The sequence below is a fragment of the Mobula hypostoma genome, chromosome 22, assembly GCF_963921235.1.
Source record: "Mobula hypostoma chromosome 22, sMobHyp1.1, whole genome shotgun sequence".
Classification (NCBI taxonomy): domain Eukaryota; kingdom Metazoa; phylum Chordata; class Chondrichthyes; order Myliobatiformes; family Myliobatidae; genus Mobula; species Mobula hypostoma.
The window spans coordinates 16061350-16079283 of record NC_086118.1 but is presented as its reverse complement, the minus strand read 5'-3'; the positions used below and the strand labels follow the sequence as shown (position 1 = coordinate 16079283).

General features: G+C 42.7%; 1 protein-coding gene across 1 annotated transcript in view; it reads left to right on the top strand.

Moving 5' to 3' along the window:
• Positions 1-905: 905 nt before the first annotated feature.
• LOC134360195 (protein SCO1 homolog, mitochondrial-like) overlaps positions 906-17934 on the top strand; it is a 34626-nt gene continuing 17597 nt past the window's right edge. Inside the window, exons 1-4 of the mRNA XM_063074244.1 lie at positions 906-1115; positions 11268-11393; positions 12203-12293; positions 17380-17577. Coding sequence (XP_062930314.1) covers positions 948-1115; positions 11268-11393; positions 12203-12293; positions 17380-17577 — 583 coding nt within the window. The 5' untranslated portion in view covers positions 906-947. The remainder of the gene's footprint in view (positions 1116-11267; positions 11394-12202; positions 12294-17379; positions 17578-17934) is intronic.

Sequence of the window (17934 nt, the reverse complement as noted above, 5' to 3'; positions counted from 1 at the left end):
ATATTGGTACAATTGGCTTCAATGCTGTCAGTCCAGAGAGAAACAGTAAAAAAATCTCAAATTTAAGATTCTATAAAGGAGATTCTATTACTAGAAATAATCGAATTTTTAGAGGAGCGCATCTGTTTTACCTGTGACCTCTACATCCCTCATCACAACCAATACAGTGTGATTCTGGAATTGCTAATTTAAAGAAAATAGAACGCATCAATAATTAAGAGATGATGAAAGGAAACTGAGGGGAATGCAAGACCTCGCTATATTTATTGAATAAATATGAATCCAATGATCAAATCATTTCCCATAAACCTCGTTTTCTCTATTTCCTTCAATTTGTTGTATTATCAAAAGAATGGGAATAAAACAAAGAAATTATGTTGTTGAACTTTATCGTAATTGCTAAGGATACTGAAGGGAGACTTGTTACCACAATACTTGTGTCTAAGCCAGCAGGCTGAGAATTTTTTGTTCAAAACAAAACGAGGTATAATGGGTGTCTAAATATGTTTATGTCTAAATGCGATTTGTGGTTAACCCAGAACAGAAAAACAATTTGATTTAATTCGGTAGTTTTGAAAATATGAGTGGTTCCCCACTGGACCCAACGGGAGATCTACACCCGCATTTCAGTCATGTTTCGGAGAATTCATATTAAGCGTTGCATTTACAGTCAATAGCTGTGTTAAGTATGAGCATAACGTTTAGCGGTGTTGCATTTACTGTCTGTTGTGGTGTGTTTTATGGTCTGGGAATTTAATTTGCAATAGCAATATCTACAAATTCTCCGAGAAAGTCTGTGCTGCCGACGGGAGGGTAGAGTGATCGGGGCAGTAAACACCTGAGCGCTGCCGCCCGTGTTACTGGGAGAGCTGAGCTCAGATCCATGCTGTGGAGGCGGGGACTCGCTTTCTTACCGGATGTATTAAGCGAAGGTCAGACCGCTTTCGATGGCGCTGTCGGTGCGTCTGTGCAGGCGAGCCGCTGCTCTTTCTCGAGGGCTCGGCCGGGAAGTTTGGTGCGAGGTGGCCGGGGCGACCTCGTTCCCCAGGCGTGTCACGGACCGGCGTTGTGATTACCCGGCGGTGCGGGCAGCAAGGACGCGATGCGGGGCGGCGGTGAGTTGCGCACCAGGACACGCTGTCGGCCTGAGATGTCGGGTTCACTATGACTGAACACGGGCAGTGCGGGGCACAGCATCATGAACGAGTTATGAAGTGATTTATTATCATTGAGCATTGGGTGTCGAGCTTTTAATTGCTCTGGTGCCTCGCTTGGGATCTGGAAAACAATTAACTTACGCTTCATAAACACGAGGAATTCTGCAGATGCTGCAAGTTCAAGCAACACACATCAAAGTTGCTGGTGAACGCAGCAGGCCAGGCAGCATCTCTAGGAAGAGGTACAGTCGACGTTTCAGGCCGAGACCCTTCGTCAGGACTAACTGAAGGAAGAGTTAGTAAGAGATTTGAAAGTGGGAGGGGAAGAATATCCATTCTGACATGTCTATCCACGGCCTCCTCTACTATAAAGATGAAGCCACACTCAGGTTGGAGGAACAACACCTTATATTCCGTCTGGGTAGCCTCCAACCTGATGGCATGAACATCGACTTCTCTAACTTCCGCTAATGCCCCACCTCCCCCTCGTACTCCATCCGTTATTTATTTATATACACACATTCTTTCTCTCACTCTCCTTTTTCTCCCTCTGTCCCTCTCACTATACCCCTTGCCCATCCTCTGGGTTCCCCCCCCTTCTTTCTCCCTACACCTCCTGTCCTATGATCCTCTCATATCCCTTTTGCCAATCAACTGTCCAGCTCTTGGCTCCATCCCTCCCCCTCCTGTCTTCTCCTATCATTTTGGATCTCCCCCTGCCCCTCCAACTTTCAAATCTCTTACTAGCTCTTCTTTCAGTTAGTCCTGACGAAGAGTCTCGGCCCGAAACGTTGACTGCACCTCTTCCTAGAGATGCTGCCTGGCCTGCTGCGTTCACCAGCGACTTTGATGACTTACGCTTAATGTCTTTCTAAGAATCTCCAGACAAATTCCTGAATGGCGATCACAAGTTCGCGGCGTCAAGTTGCCTGTCAGCTTTGCGGGTTCACCAGTTGTTTAGAGGGTTGAAGAATGAAACAAAAACTCCACCTAACTTTGGCTGTCTGTGAAAACTGAAGCTCAAGGCCTCCGGCAGGGGAGGTGCTTGACTGGAGGCCTTGACCTTTAGTTTTCACAGACAGCCAAAGACTGGCTGTTCTCACTCAGAGTCAGCACCCAAAATATGGAAAATGGTTGTAAACAGGTGGAATTCTGCCGATGATTGAAGTCCAAAGCAACACACACAAAACGGTGGAGGAACTCAGGAGGTCAGGCAATATCAGGGAATCGTCGACTGCATTTCCATGGATGCTGCCTAATGTGATTTCCTCCAACATTTTGTACGTGGAAAATAGTTAATGTTTTCCAGTCTAATTGTATATCTTTTATTTTGTGTGTGTAATGTTATACGGTAGGGATATGTTGCTGGAGGAACTTTAGTTGCTTATTATTGTTCCACATAGGCCTATTGTTTTAGAAGAGTTGAAAACGTTTCAAAAGTGTTAATGTTATCCTTACGTTGCAGCTCAATGGCCAGATTTGGAGTTTACAGGATTGAATTTGAACTATTTTCCATTCCTCCACTAAGTTTAGCTCCTCCCAGTGAGAAGTTTACAAGATACAAGGGACAATATTGACTGAGAGAGGGGTTGGAACAATAAAACAGGCCTTGCTTGATCCCGCACTGCCCTGGGGTGGGTTTATGCTGGATCCATTATCCAGAATCAAAGTTTGCTTGCTTTCATATACGACTTGAATGGCATTGAGTTTTGGGGTGCAGCCAAATTTGAGAAAGATTTTGTTTTTAAATAGTTCCTCCATGGTAGAAGAAGAAAGCCCTTAACTCCGAGTGGAATCATTAGGATGCCGTCATGACGGCTTTTTTTTTTAGCAGGCTTTCTTATTTTGACGAGGCTGAGTTGCTAGCTCGATGCTCAACCCAGCACGGATGGAAGGCGTGCAAGGGAGCCGGCTGGATTCAAACTCAGGAGCCTTTGCTCCGAAGTCTGGCGCTGATGCCACTACACCACCAGTCGGCTGTTCCTCCACGGTGACCAGAGCCAAAGGCTTTTGTAAAGTCACAAAAGGCAATGTATAGTGGACAATGCATTTCTCTTGGAGTTGTCGGGCAGTGAAGATCATGCTTTTTTTATGCCCCTTAATGAATGGAAGGCAGCCTACGATGTGGGGAGCAGCCCTTCTCTATAGGGAGGAAGTTACTTTCAGAGGACCTGAGGGTGGCGCAGTAGTGTAGTGGTTAGCACAACGCTTTGCAGTACAGGTGACCCAGGTTCAATTCTCACCACAGCCTGTAAGGAGTTTGTACCTTCTCCCTGTGACCACATGGGTTTCCTCCGGGTGCTCCAGTTTCCTCCCACAGTCCAAAGACCTATCGGTTGGTAGGTTAATTGGTCATTGTAAATTGTCCCATGATTAGACTAGGATTAAATTGGGGGTATACTGGGCAGCATAGATGAAAGGGTTGGAAGAGCTTATTCCGTGCTGTATCTCAACAAAATAAAACCAGAAATAAAGACCCTGGCGATGACGTTCACTGTGCCCGACAGCAGGGAGACTGCAGATTGGTACCACAGTGTGCTTGTCTCTGTTCTTCAAGGTGGTCACAATTGTGGCATGTTTGAAGGCATATCGTCGTCGTCTTCCCAGATGAGGGAGGTGAGGCTGGATTTGTGACTTAAGTTCTAGTTGAACCTCAGTAGGAGTACTGTCTAAACTAGAGGCCTTGTTGTTTTTTGATATGCAAGTTTCTTCAACATCTTGTTGACTAGGATGACAAAGTTATTCTGTGGAATGTGGTCAAAACAGCTTCTCAGATAAGGAGTTCTTAGAAGTTTTCCTGCTTATCGTCCTCTGCTTTTGGTGATCATTGGGGTGGGACATGAAAGCTTAGGCCAGAGACGCTGTAGTTATCTGCTAATTGCTGGATCTCCTGCACTCCCTCCATTTGATCTTTTGAGTCACTGATTGCTTTTACCCTAAAAAAATAAGAGCAGGCCATTGGGCCCACTGAGCTGGTTCTATCACTGAGCAAAGTTGTAGCTGATCTTTGACCGTTATACAATTTTCCAGCACTATCCCATATAGTAATGTGTAGAAATGTATTGATCTTTGTGTTGAATGAACATTATGGAGCTTCCACAGCTGTCTGAATTAGAAAATTCCAAATGAAGAATATTTTGATGAAGAAATGAAGCCTCTTTTAATGAAGAATATTTTTCCTTCCTCTCAGTCCTAAACAGCCTACCTATTACTTTCAATCTGTTTTCTTGTCCTTGAATCCTTAGTCACGAGTGGCACTTTCCCTGCATTTAACTATTAATCCCTGTAGCCCCCGGTAAACCTCAGGTTCGCTCAGCTCGCTTTCATCTAGCCTTCGGCCCCGCCAAACTGGGTAATCCGTTTGTGTAGATGCTGTGTGACGTACCCCACCCCGCCAAATAATAGACAGTACACCGTATGCGATTAAATGATTACACTTTATAAATCTTACTGGAACTATGTAATTAATAGAGATAAAATATAAAAGGAAAGTAAAAAGTGCCAAACTTATCAGAGTTCAACCACTTCATGCACAACCGTTGGAACTCAATTAACGGAGTCTTCTTTCCACCATTCGATCCCCTCCGACCTCCTCGGCCCGCCGCCTGGCACCAACCATGGTGGTCAACCAGACGCTCCACATGAGTCTGTCTTCGTCTCCTCTCCTCGCCAAAGACCCTGGGCCTCGGGCTCCTACTCAGGGTCCGTTCCGTTGCCCAGTTTACAGCATCGCGTCCCCTCTCTCTGTCCCCATCACGCCTTCTGCCCCAAAGCCCGCAAAAACAATAGCTTACAGACACACAAGAAAGAATAACATCTATCCCAATTGGTTAGCAAATGAATGCAATTCTCTTATCAGTAATATAACCCAAACAAGCTGCTATAGAGAAGCACTTTCTCAGCAGTTAACATAACAAAGAAGCCGTTTTATTCTAACATAACAAAGAAGCCATTTTTATTAGCCTTAGCAGTAACATAAAAGAGGAAATCCCTTACATCCCTTTTAAGAGTTTTGAAAAAGTTTCTGAACACCAAAGAATGTAATCTCTCCATCTCTCCATGTATAGTAAATTCACTGTCTTTGGAACCGGTTTACACAATCATACTGCATTTTTCTATTGCAAGAACATCTTTTCTTGGGTTAAAAGTATAAAACTATACACAGTAGTCTATATACAATGGCCATATGCAGTTTAATGAAGATATGTGTTACCCTCTGGTTCTGTGGGCTGTGTAAACCGAGGGAAGACGATCTCTGGCCCAACCAAACGTATGACATTGAGGTGCAAAACCTCCTGTATGGGTGGAAGCTGCATTATGTGTTCCCATGTTACAGATCAGTACCATGAAATAGCAGCCAGTACACCATATGCAAGAAAACGAATTAGCTTTATAATTCTTCATTTGACTAAAGGGTTAGTAAAGTAAAACAAAAAGAAAAGGGCCCATTTTAATGTAACAGTCTAATGTGTACGCTGGAGCTCACGGTTTCCCGTCCGTTAGTCCGCCATTGATTTCCCCCCGGCATCGTTAACTCCCGGCCCCACTCCAAGTCCACTCCTTTCTGGTGACTGTGACCTCTCCGTTCTGGCATCTTCTCTCTTCATCTTCCACCGAACAAAAGACCTTGAATAACTCGCTCTCAGGCACAAGATTAAAAAAAACACTCCTCTCATCGGATGGCACACATTCCACTGTTATCTCTAGTCATAACTCAATCACTGCTACTACAGAACAACCATTACATTAGCAGTGAAACCCTTCCCAGGGCGTTACGTATGATTTGTAATCGAACTCTATAAATAAAACCTTGGATACCATTTATCCTCTTAATCACTTTTAGTTGCTGGTTGGCCTTCACCAGATCCTTTTGAAGATCAACACTTCCTAATCTCTGGTGGCTGAATACAAAGACTGTGATTTTGTAATATTTGTCAAAACATATTTGAACAACTTGTACCATAATTCCTTCTGACTCATTCAGCTTGTCCAGATCCCCCTGAAGTCTCTTCTAGTCTTCCTCTGTTCTCACAATCAACCAGTTTAATATTGTCAGCAAATTTGGAAAAATGGCATTTCATCTTCTCAGCCAGGGTATGGGTATCTGAGTCCCAAACTTTGATACCAAGATACAGTGTTAGTCTGGCAATCAGAAAGGCCCATTTGTTCTCATTGTTTGCCTTCTGCTCAGCAACCAATTCTTTGTTTTTGATCAGACTCTCTCTTAAGATATCTTCAGCGCTTTATGCTCAGGCTAGCTGGATCCTGGCTCTCCTGATCATTCTCTTCAAATTGGCCCCATTGTTTTCTGTTTCATCTAAAATCCTGTTGCCTGAATTCCAAATTTTGCCGAGATCTATTCATCTGCAACCCCTTTGCTGCCCTACAATTTTCCACTGAGCAGTATGTGGCTTTGTTTTCAGATCCTTAACATCTTCGTTTAATGATCCAACAGCCATTTCTCCAATTCTAGCTTTGTTTAACTCCTCTGCTATTGTTCCTTGAGAATTCCCTAATTATTCTTCCCTTTCTCCTTACTGTGAGAGTCTACCTTGAAACCTGCCTTCAATTCCCACCGCAGTCTGGAAAGAGTTTGTACATTCTCCCTGTGATTGCATGGGATTCCTCCTAATGTTCCGGTTTCCTCCCAAAGATGTACTGGTTGGTAGGTTAATTGATTGTTGTAAATTTTCTCGTGATTAGGCTAGGGTTAAATCAGGGGTCGCTGAGTGGTGCAGCTGGACGGGCTGAAGGGCTTATTCCACGCTGTATCTTAATAAATAAATAAATAAACTTTTAGTTTGGGCACGTGGCCAAGTGGTTAAGGCATTCGACTAGCGATCAGAAGGTCGTGAGTTCGAGCCTCAGCTGAGGCTGTGTGTTGTGTCCTTGAGCAAGGCACTTAACTGCACAGTGCTCTGCGACGACACCGGTGTCAAGCTGTATCAGCCCTTTCCCCTCCCTTGGACAACATCGGTGTCGTGGAGAGGGGAGACTTGCAGCATGGGCAACTGCCGGTCTTCCATACAGCCTTGCCCAGGCCTGCGCCCTGGAGAGTGAAGACTTTCCAGGTGCAGATCCGTGGTCTCACAAAACTAACAGATGCCTTTATTTATAACATTTTAGGTTGCCTGCCCTAATGGCTTGGTGTCAAATTTTGTGAAGCATCTTTCAATGTCTTAGATAAATAAGAGTTATGATATAAGTGGAATGTTGATTAATTTTCAAAAAATAGGCATCTTACCCATCCATTTATACCAGTTTACTTTCAGGGATGCAATTATGTTGTTTAAAAAGTGACTTGGTTTAACTGAGAATTCAAAATCCGTCTCATGTTGCATTGTTTCCAATGGTCGTGAGCCTTAGGAAGGAAATGTGTATCTGTCTGGTTAACAAACAAAATTGCATTAATATATACAATTTCCAATGTGCTGATTAGTATATACTGTAGGTGTGTATCTCATTTTCCAAATAAGCCTGATGAGCCCACTGGTAATTCTGACTCTAGTTATCGATTTGAGGAGGCAGAGGGGATTTACAAGGATTTTGTTGGGATTTGAGGGACTAAGAAAGGTTTGAGCAGGTTGGGACTATTGGAACTGGAGCATTGGAAAATGAGGGATGAACTTGTAAAGGGGTATAAAATCATGAGGAAAATAGGTCAGTGCATACAGTTTTTATCCCAGGGATGCAGAATTAAAAAAGGAGAGGGCTTAGGTTATGGTGAGAGGTGAGAATTTTGATAGGATCTTAGGAGAGAAGTATTTCATCCAGAGGGTTGGTATGTGGAAAGAGCTTCTAGAGGAAATTATTGAGACTGATGCATTAACAACATTTAAAAGGTACTTGGACAAATATATGGATAGGACAGGTTAAAGGAATATAACAGCATAAATTCATGAGATATGGGAGCAGAATGAGGCCATTCAGCCCATTGAGACACTGCCATTCAATCATGACTGATTTATTTTCTTTCTCAACCCTTAACCTTTGACACCCGAACTAATCAAGGATCTACCAAGGTCTGCTTCAACTATACCCAATGACATCCTCCACAGTTGTATGAGGTATTGAATTTCCACAGGTTCTCCACCCTCTGGCTAAAGTAATTCTTACTTATCTCTGTTCTGCAAACTAGTGATTCTTGAAAGATCACAATTAATATCTCTACAGTCTCTGTAGCTACCTCTTTCTGAACACTTGGGTACAGTCCATCTGATCCAGGTGACTTATCTGCCTTCAGATCTTTTAGCTTCTCAAGTATCTTCTCGTCAGTAATTGTGACTACACTCATTTTTGCTTCCTGAAACTCAAATTTCTGCCATACTGCTGGTGTCTTCCACAATGAAGACTGATGCAAAATTCTTACTCAGTTCATCTGCCATCTTTCTGAAAAATCTTTTAGTATCCCATTTTATATTATTGGCTAGTTTACCTTTAATTTTTCATCTTTTCTCTCCTTATTGCTTTCGTAGTTGCCTTCTGTTGATTTTTAAAAGCTTCCAATATTCTTATCTTCCCATTAATTTTTACTGTAAGGGGTTTCTTCTTTTATGTTACTGCATAGTCTAATTAAAATGGCTTCTTTGTTATGTTATCTGCGGAGAAAGTCCTCCTGCTAGCAGTTTGTTTGGATCATGTTACTGATAAGAGAGTGAACAAACCAATTGGGATAGATGTAATTCTCTCTGTGTGTCTGTAAGTTAGTGTGGTGCGCGGGTTTTTGTGCAGAAGGCGGGAGAGAGAGACAGAGGATGGATAAGGTGCTGTAAGTCCGCTAACAGGGTCGAACCCCGAGCAGGAGTCCGAGGTCCAGGGTGTTTGGCGAGGAGAGGAGATGGACTCGTGAGGAGCGTCTGGTCGACTACTGTTGTTGGTCCCAGGCAGCACGTCGAGGTGGTCCGAGGGGAGACGCAGGTTGGAGAAGAAGGGTCCTGAGCTCCAACTGTTTGTGCACGATGAGATTGAACTTTGATAAGTGTGGCGCCTTTTATATTTTATTATCTATTAATTATCTAGTTCCAGTAATATCTATAAACTGAAACTCATTTAATCATATCTGGTGTATTGCCTGTTATTTAGGTGGTATATCACACAGCATCCACACAAACTATTACTCAGTTTGGCGGGGCCGAGGGCTGTTTCCCTAAACGACAGTGAGCTGAGCGACCCTGAGGCTGGCCGGGGGGCTACATTACTATATTGTATTCCATCTCCTTTGCTTTTATTCTGCCCTTGACTTCCTTATCAACTATGGTTGCCTCATCTTCCCTTTAGAATGCTGCTGCTGCTTTGCACCTTCTGAATTACTCCCAGAAACTCCAGCCACTACTGTCATCTCCTCCAGTCAACTTCAGCCAGCTCGTCTCTTACTTGTAGTTAACTTTACCCCTCTGTAATACTGATACATTGATTTTATCTTCTCCTTCTCAAACTACAGGGTGAATTCTATCATGATCACTGCCCGTAAGGGTACCTTTACCTTAAGCTCCCTAATCAGATCAGTTTCATTGCACAACAGCTGATCCAGAATTGCCTTTTCTTTATGGGCTCGACCACAAGCGGCACCAAAAAGCTATCTCATAGGCATTCTACAAATTCCTTCTCTTGGGATGAGGTACCAACCTGACTTTCCCAGTCTACCTGCATATTGAAATCTCCCATGACCATCATAAAACTGACCATTGTAACAATGCCCTTTCTATCTCCCATTATAATTTGTACTCTACCACCTGACTACCGTAATTCCCATCAGGGTGTTGCAGTTTCTTAACTGTACACACAAGGATTCTACATCTTCTGATCCTATGTCACTTCTTTCGTAGGATATACCTTTGCTATATGCTCTTCTACCTCATTTCATATACCGCATGCATTCAAAAATAACACCTTCAGTCCTGTATTTACTACCCTTTTCAATTTTGTCTCCATGTCCTGTGAAGATAAATTCTTACCCCTTTCTAAACTTTCTCTCTTCTATTTCATTCTCGAGATGTCTGTAACCTCTCCTGCATTCTTCTTATTTTTTTTATTTTATCCTTCATTTCCAAGTGGTTGGACCCAACCACCTACTAGTTGAAAATCCTATCCACGGCCCAAGTTATGCAGTTCGCCAGGACTTTGGTCCCAACATGGTTCAGGCGAAACTTGTCCCATCACATTGCACCCTCTTCCTCAATACTACAGCCCATCTCCCACGAATTCAAACCTACTTCTCCCACATTAATCTTTGAGCCACGCATTTACCTTTCTGAGCTTACTAACCCTGTGCCAATTCGCAATTGGCTCAGTTAACAATTCAGAGATTATTACCTTTTTTGGTTCTGCGTTTTAATGTAGTCCCAAGCTGCTCAAATTCCTTCAGCAAAACCTTTTGTCCTTCCAAGAAATTTGTACCTACATGGACCATGGCAACTGAGTCTTTTCCCTACCACTCCAAATTCCTCTGCAGCTCAGATGAGATGTCCCAAACCCGGGTACCTGGCAGGCAGTACAGCCTTTGAGACTCTCACTCCTTGCAACTGAAAGTTGTATCAATTCCCCTGGCTATACTGTTCCCAATTACGACTACATTCATCTTGTCTCACCCCCCCCCACCCCCGCCGAATGGCTTCTTGAAATGGGATACCATGGTTTGGTTGCTCATGCTCCCTGATGCCCCCACTCCCATCTGCACAGGGAGCAAAAATCTCAGATCTGTTGGACAAGGATTTGTGCCAAAGGCAGGCAGGTGGGACTAGTTTAGATCGGAATATTGATCAGCAGCAACCAGTTGGGCCAAAGGCCCCATTTCTGTGTTATATGACTCTTAACTGCTTCAAGGCTTGACCACAGAAATAGTGACTCCAAAACCTAACGCTGCATAATCAGAGGTGCTGTCTCTCTTGTTAGATTTAAACTGAAGTCTTCCTGGTAAAATGAAAGGGGACATTTTCAAAACATTCTTTAAAGAATTATTTATGGTGTCAAGAACAGTTTTAATCCTTTAAAATTATCAGGACTTTGTCAGTCTCTCATCACATTAGCTATCTGGATTTGAATGAACAGCAGGAATGACAATAATTTACTGTGTTTACTAATTCAAAGTTTATTCTTTTTGTGTTGGAACAGTTGAGGGATGAGCTTTGCCCAACTTGGGCAATATCGTTGCCCAAATACACCAGTTTCCACTACTTCAGTACAATGCCTCCACCACCAACGGGATCAAAAACAAACCCTAGGACCAAGAAGGATGGGGTAAGTAATTCAGTGTTAATGAGTAAAGTAGAAAATGTTTTAATAGTTGTAGCAACATAGGAGGAGGAGGAGGATGTGTCAAGTATTTGAAAGGAACAGTTTCACTCTATTTATACAGTATATTAAGACTGATTACCAAATATTATTGAGAAAAAGATCATTAACAGTTTCCTACTTTACTATTCAATAATTGTGTGGTCACCTAATATCAAAACATAATGGTTCTAACTAAGCCTATGTTCCAGTGTGTGGTATTGTATCACATTTATTTAGACCATAAGATAGGATCAGAATTAAGCCATTTGGCCCATCCAGTCTGCTCTATTTCATCAGGGCTGATCCAATTTTCCTCTCAGCTCCAATCTCCTCCCTTTTCCCCATTTCCCTTCATGCCCTGACCAGTCAAGAATCTATCAACCTCTGCCTTAAATATGTTTATAAGACTTGGCCTCCACAGCTGCCTGCGGCAAAGAACTCACTGCTCACAAATTCACCACTCTCAGACTAAAGAAATTCCTCCTCATCTCTGTTTTGAAAGAATTGCCCCTCTAATCTGAGGCTGTGTCCTCTGATCTTAGACTTTCCCACCATAGGAAACATCCTCTCCACTTCTACTCTATCAAAGCCTTTCACCATTCGATAGATTTCAATGTGGTCACCCCTCGTACTTCTGAATTCCAGTGAACACAGGCCCAGAGCCGTCAAATGCTCTCATTTTCACCTGCTTCACAGAAATAATTTAAAAACTGTCTTGTTTATAATTTGTTCAATGTCTTTGTTCCTGAGACATTTTTTTTTCTCCTTAGTAGCCTGTCACATGGAAATCTTTAGCGGTCACTGTTGCTGTAGGAGGAGCACTGCTGGTCGTCATGAAATACATGAAGAAAGAAAAAGAAGAAAGTAAGCATTCTTATACTACTTTGGAACTGGAAATGGTACATTAGAGTACTTATAAAATGGTGAGAGAAAAGAAACAGTGGATGTTGAAAGAGACTTGATGTGTATGTGCAAAGGAGGGGAGGAGAAGAGGACGCAGTGCGCACGGCCACTCCGAAATGATATCGGTATTTGCTAAGTAGGTACTGTGCACAATCCTGATTTGATGGAGACGGACGTGAGAAGCACGGAGGAACATCTGGAGAAACTTCTGAAATGCCTGCTTTGCTGCCGCTGCTACTGTGCGATCGAGAGTCTCCGGAGGGGAAGGCCCCGAATCCCCGGCTTTGTCTATTGCCTGTTGCCGGGGCCGGGGTTGAAGCGCTCGGCAGAGATGGTGCTTGGTGTCAGAGGGCTGGTTGGAGGCTCGAAGTTTTCGGATGGACTCGAGTTGGCTGTGGTCGGGTGCTTCCAGGGTGCTCCATCGGCAAGTTTGTGGCGCTGGAGGTTCATGGCAGGAAGAGAGGGCTTCTACCATCTGCGTGAGATGATGGGACTTCCGAGAGACTTTGAGACTTTTTTTTTACTGTGCCCATGGTCTGTTCTTTATCAAATTATGGTATTGCTTTGCACTGTTGTAACTATATGTTATAATTATGTGCTTTTTGTCAGTTTTTTTTAGTCTTGGTTTGTCTTGTGTTTCTGTGATATCACACCAGAGGAACATTGTATCATTTATTAATGCATGCATTTCTAAATGACAATAAAAGAGGACTGCGTGTCCTCATAATCTAATCTAATTATCATTAGCCAGATACAAAGTTCAAGGTAAATTGTCAACATGTACCACCCTGAGATTCATTGTCAATATATCAACATGTACTATCTTCAGATTCATTTTCTTGCAGAACAAATAAATTCAATAGAATTAATGAAAGACTGACAAAAAGCCAATGTGCAAAAAGAAGACAAACTATGCAAATACAACGCACCCCCACAAATAATAATAAATAATGAATGGTATTGAGAACCTGTTGTTGTGTCCTTGAAAGTGGGTCCATTCTTTGTGGAACTAGTGCAGTGTTGAGGTGAGTGAAGTTGTCCACGCTGGTTCAGGAGCCTGATGGTTGAAGGGTAATAACTGTTCCTAAACCTGACGGATGGGACCTAAGGCTCCTGTACCTCCTTACCAGTGGCAGCAGTGAGAAGAGAGCACGATGGCCTGGATGGTGGGGGTCCTTGACGATGGATACTGGTTTCTTGTGGCAGTGTTCCTTGTAGCTGTGCTCAACGGTGGGATATGCTTTCCCTGTGTTGGAGTGGGCTTTATCTCTTACATTTTGTAGGTTTTCCATTTCTGGGCTTTGGTATTTCCATACCAGGTCATGATACATTCTGGGGAGAAGCTGACAGCGATGCAGGTGGATGTTTCCCTGGTGTCATGGATTCTTGATTACCTGACTGGCAGACCACAGTACGTGTGCTTGCAACACTTTGTGTCCGACAGAGTGATCAGCAGCACTGGGGCTCCACAGGGGACTGTCTTGTCTCCCTTTCTCTTCACCATTTACACCTCGGACTTCAACTACTGCACAGAGTCTTGTCATCTTCAGAAGTCTTCTGATGACTCTGCCATAGTTGGATGCATCAGCAAGGGAGATGAGGCTGAGTACAGGGCTACGGTAGGAAACTTTGTCACATGGTGTGAGCAGAATTATCTGCAGCTTAATGTCAAAAAGGCTAAGGAGCTGGTAGTAGACCTGAGGAGAGCTAAGGTACCGGTGACCCCTGTTTCCATCCAAGGGCTCAGTGTGGACATGGTGGAGGATTACAAATACCTGGGGATACGAATTGACAATAAACTGGACTGGTCAAAGAACACGGAGGCTGTCTACAAGAAGGGTCAGAGCCGTCTCTATTTCCTGAGGAGACTGAGGTCCTTTAACATCTGCCGGACGATGCTGAGGATGTTCTACGAGTCTGTGGTGGCCAGTGCTATCATGTTTGCTGTTGTGCGCTGGGGCAGCAGGCTGAGGGTAGCAGACACCAACAGAATCAACAAACTCATTCGTAAGGCCAGTGATGTTGTGGGGATGGAACTGGACTCTCTCACAGTGGTGTCTGAAAAGAGGATGCTGTCCAAGTTGCATGCCATCTTGGACAATGTCTCCCATCCACTACATAATGTACTGGTTGGGCACAGGAGTACATTCAGCCAGAGACTCATTCCACCGAGATGCAATACAGAGCGTCATAGGAAGTCATTCCTGCCTGTGGCCATCAAACTTTACAACTCCTCCCTTGGAGGGTCAGACATCCTGAGCCAATAGGCTGGTCCTGGACTTATTTCATAATTTCCTGGCATAATTTACATATTACTATTTAACTATTTATGGTTCTATTACTATTTATTATTTATGGTGCAACTGTAATGAAAAGCAATTTCCTCCGGGATCAATAAAGTATGACTATGATACGACCAGTCAGGATATGCTCCACTGTGTCAAATTTTTAGATGGCAGGCCGAAGTTGCGCAACCTTTGAGGCTTTGATGTGCTTTCGATGTAATGGCACTTGCATGCGGTTCCTAAATATGATAACACCAAAGAATTTAAAGTTACTGACTCTTCTGATCCCCTGATGAGGACTGATTCACGGACCTCTGGTTTCCTCACCCTGTAGTCAATAACCAGCTCTTGTTTTGCTGATGTTAAGTGAGAGGTTGTTGTTGTGGCATCATTGAACCAATCTTTCAATCTCCCTCCCAAATGCCAATTCATCACCACCTTTGACTTCACCAACGGCGATGGTGTCGTCAGCAAACTTGAACGTGGATTAGCCTCAGAGTGATAAGTGTGAAGTTAACAGAGCAGGGGGCTAAGCACACAGCTTTGTGGTACACCTGTGCCGATGGTGATTGTGGAAGAGATGTTGTTGTTAATCCCTACAGAGTAGGGTCTGCAAGTGAGGAAATTGAAGATGCAGTCACAAATCAGATTCAGTCAGGAGAATGTAATACTAAGTTTGTTAAGGGAACCAATTAGCCTAGGTTGTTTATTTCTGAGCACTATACCTGAAGCAGGAGTGTGGTGGTCTTGGGAGTGGAGCAAAGAATTTAGCAGAATGACACTTGGATGCTAAAGGTTAACTTGTGTGGGGATGACATGTGCAGGATTCTATTCCTGGAAATTCAAGTTAAAGAGAATTTAATTGTAGTTTCCAACTGATGGAGAATGACTATATTTCTAGTGGCTGCACCTCTGGAAACCTAACATAGTAATTTCAACACAAACTGTATACCCGCCTCTTCATGAAAAATGTATGGACAAAGGGAACTCTATTACAAATGGGAATTGATGTCAGTTCAGTTGTTGATGTAAGTGTGAAGTTTATGTTATATTAAACAAAGTGATTAAATTATTTGAAGCAAAGGATGGACTTGGAGTTGAATGCCATATCTGCCGTGATCCTATCAGACATAAGTAGTGCATACGGAGATGTACTCTTGAACTCAAAAAGAAGAAAAGAGATTCTTTTGACAATATGTTTTTGATTGCAGTGCTGCTGTACTGATGTTAAACATCTGGGCTTGACTCCTTTAAGCAATCTGAGTTCCCTGCCTTGTACAAGTTGTGATAATGAGATCCTGAGAATCTACCTGATATCGCTGATAATAACTCATTTCCGATTAAGAAGAGAGCAAGAGTGATATAAAGGTGTGGCTCCAGTCAGCAAGAGTTGCCATTCTAGCAACTTGGGAGATCTAAGTGCAGTTTTTTTTTAAACTTGTGTTATTTGCTCCTGAAGATGTTTGAGGATGTAAGTAAATAATGTTTAATAAATGGTGAGGAGAGTGGTTGCAATATGATGTAAAATCACATTCAGGCAGAACACTAAGGCTACGTCCACACTACGCCGGATAATTTTGAAAACGCTGGTTTCAAGTAAAAACAACAGGCGTCCACACTAAGCGTTTTTCAAAATATCTCTGTGCACATTAGAACGGATATTTGGGTGAATCTCCTACTGGGCATGCGCAGGACACACAGAAAACAAGCGAAGAGGAAACGGTATACTTGGTGCGCGTTTGTCCAGTTACAGAGTAGAAAAACTTAAAAGGAATTGCTCTTGGTCTTGTGCAGGAGGACTTAAAACTGAGAGAAAACAAATACTGGAGCATATGGAGGCAACCGACAGGGAGTTCACGGACAGTATGACCCAGCTGACGACGAACATTGAAAAACTGACTAACTCTGTTGCATTAATAAAGCACCTTGTTAAATGTATAAAACATGTCTGCATCAGTGTTATCTTGTATTTCCATACAATGTTACATTAGGCTGTTACACATCTATTGTCAGAGAAGTACTTGCATAAATAGGTAAACCACCTTCATACAAGCAAGGACAGAAAACAGGGCAAAGTGAGTATACTTATTTATTCAGTAAGCTATGGGTCAAAGTATTTGGTGAGTACATTTCTAATTCTTCTAGCTTCAGTCTCGTTGCTGTCTGTTCTGAAATTGTTAGGTTCTGCGAAGCGCAGAATCAAATATCACTGTGATGATTGTATGCTCTAATATCAATTGTTTGGCAACAATAAAGTAATAATAATAATAATAATAAGAAGAAAACAATGAAATGCCGCGCTGCCACCATCTGTTCTGGCACGTCATGACAGCGGTTTTAAAAATCTCCGGTTACCCCGTCCACACTGCAACAGATATTAGGCGTTTTCAGATTTATTCACTCTGGAGACCTTTTATGAAAATCTCCGTTTTTGGGGGGATGAAGACGCCATTTTAGTGTGGACAGAGGGTCAAAACAAAGAGAAAGCTTCGTTTTCAAAATTATCCAGTGTAGTGTGGACGTAGCCTAAAATAAGATGGAGGAGTAGACGAGTTGGTCCCTTAACCGTGCTCGTCCTTGAATGCAATCACAGTCTCCATACTCCTTAATGTTAGTGTTGTTTCATTTGCTATTACGCTAATTGTTTAAATTTATTTAAAAGTAATTGCTTTGAGCTCTGTAATGAAAGTATACAAACTTAACTAATTGAGTCTGTGAGATAATGTAATAATGTGTTAATCTTTCTTCAATTGACTGTTAAGAGATTGAGAAGGAGCGGACTCGTAGCATTGGAAAAGCAGCACTTGGAGGACCCTTTTCACTGGTTGATCACAAAGGGCAACCCAAGACAGACAAAGACTACCTTGGACAGTGGGTCTTGATATACTTTGGATTTACGCACTGTCCAGACATTTGTCCTGAAGAGCTAGAGAAGATGGTTGCTGTCGTGGATGAAATAGGTAAAAATTTCCGCCTATCAAAATGATTTAAAATGTACATCGGCAGTCTAAAAAGACACTACAGTTCCAAGTGATTTTATTTTATGAGCTGCAAATTAGAGATGATCATATTCCCAGATAAATGAATTTGTAATTCCATTGCCTGTGCTAGAGCACAGGGCATAGAGTATGGGAGTTGGAATGTTGCAGTTCTATAAGATGTTGGTGAGGCTGTACTTGGAGTATTGTGTATAGTTTTTGTTAAGATTGTGGTACTGGGAAGCTGGGTGGCCATGAATAACACACACGAGAGACAGAGAGGTGAGGAACAAATGTGCTGTTATTTATTTTCACTTGTAAATCATCTACTCAGAGTGC